The sequence below is a fragment of the Vidua chalybeata genome, chromosome 10 (assembly GCF_026979565.1).
Source record: "Vidua chalybeata isolate OUT-0048 chromosome 10, bVidCha1 merged haplotype, whole genome shotgun sequence".
NCBI lineage: Eukaryota > Metazoa > Chordata > Aves > Passeriformes > Viduidae > Vidua > Vidua chalybeata.
Genome location: NC_071539.1, coordinates 15,919,040 through 15,924,642, shown reverse-complemented (window position 1 = coordinate 15,924,642; position 5,603 = coordinate 15,919,040). Strand labels below are relative to the sequence as shown.

At 41.2% G+C, this 5,603-nt stretch overlaps 1 protein-coding gene across 1 annotated transcript; it reads left to right on the top strand.

The window, feature by feature from the left end:
- The first annotated feature begins 769 nt into the window (after positions 1-769).
- Positions 770-2,702, top strand: CCL20 (C-C motif chemokine ligand 20). Its single transcript, XM_053951982.1, has 4 exons — positions 770-863; positions 1,091-1,205; positions 1,926-2,003; positions 2,173-2,702. The coding sequence occupies exons 1-4, from the start codon at positions 785-787 to the stop codon at positions 2,198-2,200; spliced, it is 300 nt and encodes a 99-aa protein (XP_053807957.1). The 5' UTR covers positions 770-784; the 3' UTR covers positions 2,201-2,702.
- Positions 2,703-5,603: the final 2,901 nt, after the last annotated feature.

Genomic DNA, 5,603 nt, shown 5'->3' with positions numbered 1-5,603 from the left:
AATATAGGCCCCATTTCAAGTTTATTTTATGCTCACTCTGTTGCAGATGAAGTAGTTCAGACATGTAACAAACTGGCAGGAAGTTGTGGCCAGGAATATATGGTTAAGGAAATGAAATAAACCCATTTCCATGAATACTCAATGTTGCTCATGTGTCTTTGGCAATACTACAGTCCAGAGCTCAGAAAGCAGTAATCTGGAGAGTCCAATGTTACTGTGTCGGCCAAGCAGGAAATATTAATGTAGAACTTTGGTGTTGGTGCAGCTTGTGACCCAGCTCCTGTGGGCCTGCCACACTGGAATGAATCTGGCTGGCTAAGCCCACCTCCCTCTGCTCCCGGGCTGGGTTTATTCAGCTAGAGCACAGAAGACACATGGTTTCTGCAGATAACATTTAAAGTTACCTACATTTGACTTTCCTCATTTCACAACCCACACTCCTACCCCTAAAACGACACATGCTTCACCCACAGAACCATTACCTCATAGCCTTTTATTTCCATTACTTTTAGACTGAATCTTTTAAGCAACTTAGAAAAAAAATTAAAATATTCCCCAGCACACTGTTATCTGCGTTTGTAGTACCCGGAAGGAGTGCTGGGGCCAAATCGGGCACGATGGAATTTGCTGTGGGGAAACCCGCTGATGACAGTGGAACCCGCCCGTGTGTGAATTCCCGTGGCTCCTGCCACCCTTTATAAGCAGGTGGAGGTGCGGCAGGGCTGGCAGGAGCAGCAGGCAGCAGCCAGGCACTCACTGGAGCACAGCTGTGTGTGGAGAGGGAATGACTGGCTGCAGCAAGAGCATGGTCCTGGTTTCCCTGCTGGGGCTCCTGGCGCTGCTCCTGTGGGGCACCTCGGAAGGTGAGTGACCTCGGGCGTTCTGCTCTGGGAAGGGCTCCTGGCGCTGCTCGCAGCTGGCAGCACGATGAGGCTGAGCCAGAAGGGAATGGTTTCAACAAAATGTGCTGTCTCTGTCTCATCCCCCTCTTCTGTCATGAGGGAGCTGGATGGTTGGGGTAGAACAGCGAGTGCCCAAGACAGCAGGGCCAAATGGGGTTTATTTACTTTGTTGTTGTCCTTCACTCCAGCACAAAGCAACCAGGATTGCTGCCTGTCCTACACCAAAGTGCGGCTGCCTCGGAAGGCTCTGAAGGGTTACACTGAGCAGCTCCCCAGTGAGGTCTGCGACATCCCTGCCATCATGTAAGTTACTGAATCTCTGCTGTTTTTTCTGACATGTATTAACCTTGGGATGTCTGTTTTGGCTAAACCAAGGATTTGAATGTTATAAGAGTGATTTTTCCTACCTTTTCAAAAAGTTAAATTAACTGAATAAATTGTATATCACACATGTAAAAAAACCACACAACCTCTAGTTGACAGGGACTGCTAACCCAAAGGACGGTCATACAATGTAAATAATAACTCTGACTCTTTAGGAATCAGCTGTGCAAACAAAGACAGGTTTTGTCTCCAGCTAAGGGCCACTCTGGCCAACACAGAGTGCTCCCTTGCCAAAACCTGTGAACAGACACATAAGTGACAAGACTTCTTCTAATTCACGGGGATTGGATGTTTTTCTTACAAGGTTTTGGCCTAGATGTTGATCTGTCACCTTAGCTTGACAGCAGCTATTCTCCTTAATTTTACAACTTGTTTCTGGCATCCAGCAAAGGTCTTTGCCTAAACAGATCAAATAAATTGAACAACATTTTATGGTGCAAAAAATGATCCCTGAGACTGAAGTAGCTATTACATTTAACTCTCTTATTCTTCATATAATATTGGAGGGATTTGGATCATTCCATGTCTAACAGGTGTTTAGAAAAGCAGTTTCTATTGGTCATTATACAGAGTAACTGCACTCCCCACATCAGTTATTGTCAGGAATTTCTGATTTCTTTATCATTATTTCTTTTCCAGTTTCCACACTGCCAGTGGGCGGAATGCCTGTGTAAATCCTAAGGAAGACTGGGTGAAGAAACATCTCCTTTTCCTGAGGTAGGAATCCATCTCTTTCCATCTCCTGTCAGACTCAGCTACTCCTTTCTGGAGTCTTCTCAGAGACAGTCATGTCACTTGTCCCTTCTTCGACCTGAGCTATTCTCTCAGGGAAGAAGAGAAAACTATAATTGAGGTCATTATTTATGTTCTCTCTTCCTTTTAACAGCCACAAGCTCAGGAGGATGTCAGCCTGATGCAGTTTCCAGCAAGAAGCTAAACACAGACATGTTTGAAGAAGCACTGGGATAAGGCTCCTGGCTGAGATGGTTTGTACACTGCTGTGTGCTCACTCACCTCCAACTCTGGCTTCTTCAGAACCGATGAACTTCTTGAGATGATTCATATTGCATCGCTGTTTTGCTTGAGTTAAGCATGTTGTCAAAGTTTCTATTTTTACTAATATGTGTATGTTACTGATAGGACATGAGTGCTGTGTAGTAAGGTCTACCTTGAGCTGTTGTACAGAGTGTGAATTTTATTAAGTTTATTGTATGTTGTTTTGTTTTCTTCAGCATATGTAAAGCAGGTTATTTATTATTTTTATTTTGTTATTGTCTTGTGCCAAAATGTTTCCTTTAAGCTGTAGTTAGCATTATAATACCTCTCAAACTATTGTTAAATTAACTATTGTTAAACAAAGTATGTTTGTAGAAAAAAATGGTAATGTGAGAAAAAAATTAAATGTTAAAATCACTACTCTCTGTGATATGTTTATTTATTTTAAATTGAAAACATGACTTGCCCTTGAAATGAATCCCTTTGTTAAGAGCCTCCAGCTGAAATAATTGCACAGGTGTGTTGATACCTGTTACAGCCACTTTCCACCTTACTCACTTTGCTTGCCCTAGGGGTAGCTATGACCTCCATAGGATGTAATTCTTCCTCACCTCCAGACAGCTGTTATATATCAAGTTTTGTTTACCATGAAGACTTAGCTTCATCTTAATCAGACTTGAGAGAACTCCTTTTGCCAGTTTCTCTATTTAATCAGGAGGGGCCTTAAATATTGTTACTGGGCAAGCTTCTAGCTTATCCACCGAGGAGGATTCATTGTGGTAACACAGTCTGCTCTCAGCCTAAAGGGCTTACTCTAGAGGAGAAACTTGCAGTGCTTTCCTCTGCTTTTTGTGCCTGCCTGTGGTATCCTATAGCTTCCAGCATAATGAGGTTTTCATGATGCAGGAGCTCTTGATGGAGGTCAGGGATGCCTGATAAAATAATGAGACCTCATGGAAGAGATGGGTGTAGGTAGGCTGGGGAAGACTGCTCAGCTTTTTATCCTCTATTACATGTGGACTTCAGGGATGTGACCGAGTAGGGTGTGCAGGTGAAGTCCTCCCACTGTCAGCACTGGAGTCTTATGGATAAATTTACATCTTGCCTTTTAGTACCTTTTAGTCATAGAAATACAAGCACCAATTTAAATTTAATTTTTAAACTTAAATGCAAAGTATTTTTGGTGCCCTTGAGAGAGGAGCTGAGAGATACTGGGTTTTTAAAATGGTGTTCATGAGTGTGAGGCTGTTGTTTTCTGGTTTCAATACCTGCTAGAACTTAAAAAATCTGCTTGTGGCTCTACAAATCTGGGACTTGTCAGTTCCCTGTGGGTGGAGCTCTCAAGGAACAAGGTACCTAAAGAAGCAAAATTAATTTACTTTAATTTCCTTCAGGTGGATTCCTGATATTGAGAACATAAGGTATTCTTCAGGGAGAAGTAATTACCCAACTTGTTCCTTGGGCATTCCCCTAATGCTAGTATGCTAGTACTGGTATGGGCTGTTTGGGCTCAAAGAGTTCATAGGCTAAATCAGGTACCAAAAAGTGATACAGACATGATGAATGGGTTTGTGTTAAAAGTGCTGGAAGGTGAGGTCCCCAAGCCCACCCTGGGAATTGGTGTTAGGAACCAGAGCTGTAAAGAACTTGGTACAGAAAAGCCTGGAGTCCAAGGGTTGAATTTAAAGCAGGGGAGCAAAATAAGGAAGTGAAGACCAGTGTGTGGAATTCTGTGGCTGGCTCTTTATTCCCAGTTCAGGCGTCTTTAAAGTTTTGTATTGCTTCTGTAAATCAGGCTTCCTCTGCTCATCCATGGTACCATTGCTACAAAACCCCACGTGCTCCATCTGCAGAGCTATGACTTGAGGGGTTTCTTTTTAGTTCCTCTTATTCTGGGTGAATTTTTTTTATAACCAACCTCTTGGGAAGAGGAAAGATATTGAAAAGATTGGTTTCCATGTTCAATATCAGAAATTGCTAAGGTTGTTATGTCTGTGTAGAAATAGCATGTCCCTCCATGCCTTCCTGATGATACAAACAGGTATTATAACTGAGTGCTGGGACTCCAAAATCATCAGATCAGAGGCACATTTTTGTATGTAACCTTAACTGGGCTGTTAGAAATTCTGATAGCTCTGTAAATCATGATCCTTTCTAGGAAAACCTGAATCGTGATTACTTTGGTTGGACTGTTCTGCATGTGAGTAGGTGAGTTTATGTCTCCTCTCTATCTTTGGCCTTCAGCTCCTAATTCAGCCTGTGCAATTTTGTTGAATAATTTGAGATTCAGAATTAAATAATGGTAATTTAGAGACTTTTTCTATTCTGTTTACATAATATTATATCCCCAAATTTTTGCAAAATGCTTTTTATTATAGCTTGGATATTTGGGAAGTGGATGTGAAAGCTTTCCCTTCAAACTCTGAGCATTTTATACTTCAGTTTTAAACTCTGTATTGAAACCAGTCCTCAGTCATTCTTGTGCTAGCTGCAGTATTGCTATTGAATCCTATTTGTGTCTATTCTTTCTGTGTGCTTTTTTTTAATTTAATGATTTTTTTCTTCTTTTTAAGTTTCTTTTTTTTTTTTTACTATAAAGCAATCTCACATCTTTCTGAGTCAGTGATTGTAGCCTTTTGTTGTAGGATCTTTGACAGAAAAATTTCTGTTCACGTATGGAATCATAATTAGATTTACTAATTTCTAAATTTGTTTTTAGTCACACTCCAGCAAAAAGCAACAAAATAACTTAGCATTGCATGGTCAGGGATTTTTGTAGGGAATAGCAAATTCTGCTGTTAAAATACAAAACCACATTTTTGGTTTTGTATTTAAAAAATTTAGCCAAAAAAAATAGGCTGTATTTAAAAAATACAGCCACATTTCGTCTGCTGGAGAAGTACTAACAAGTTATTTATTGCATTTTTCTTCAACTGATGACACCTTCCATAAGTTGAAGACTGTTTTATTCCTTCCTTGTCTCCTAATTTTTCCACCAAACGGGGAAAACCACAAAGGGGGGTTGTAAAGCCCCTGCAAATCCAAGAGACAAATGGGTGAATGGCCTTGTCCTGCAGTGCTCAGTTTCAAGCATATCTGAAACCTAAGCTTTACTGGGTGTGCTTAGTGACGGTGACACTTTCAGCCCCTCCATAGGGAGTGGATAATTGGTCAGTTATTTCCAATTACCAATGAGCCCACATGCTGCCTAGCTTCACTCCTGATGAACTGGAGCGCACCACTCAGCCGCAATTTTGTTGAGAATTGAATTGAGGAACTCCAGAACCGCAAAGGGCTTTAAGCTTATGATACTGTCACTTG

Bases quoted from the DNA above. Each gene is read 5' to 3' on its own strand.
- CCL20 (XM_053951982.1), top strand. From the start codon at position 785: ATGACTGGCTGCAGCAAGAGCATGGTCCTGGTTTCCCTGCTGGGGCTC. The intron at 1,206-1,925 runs GTAAGTTACTGA...TTTCTTTTCCAG, and splicing joins TGCGACATCCCTGCCATCAT to TTTCCACACTGCCAGTGGGC. The intron at 2,004-2,172 runs GTAGGAATCCAT...TCCTTTTAACAG, and splicing joins AAACATCTCCTTTTCCTGAG to CCACAAGCTCAGGAGGATGT.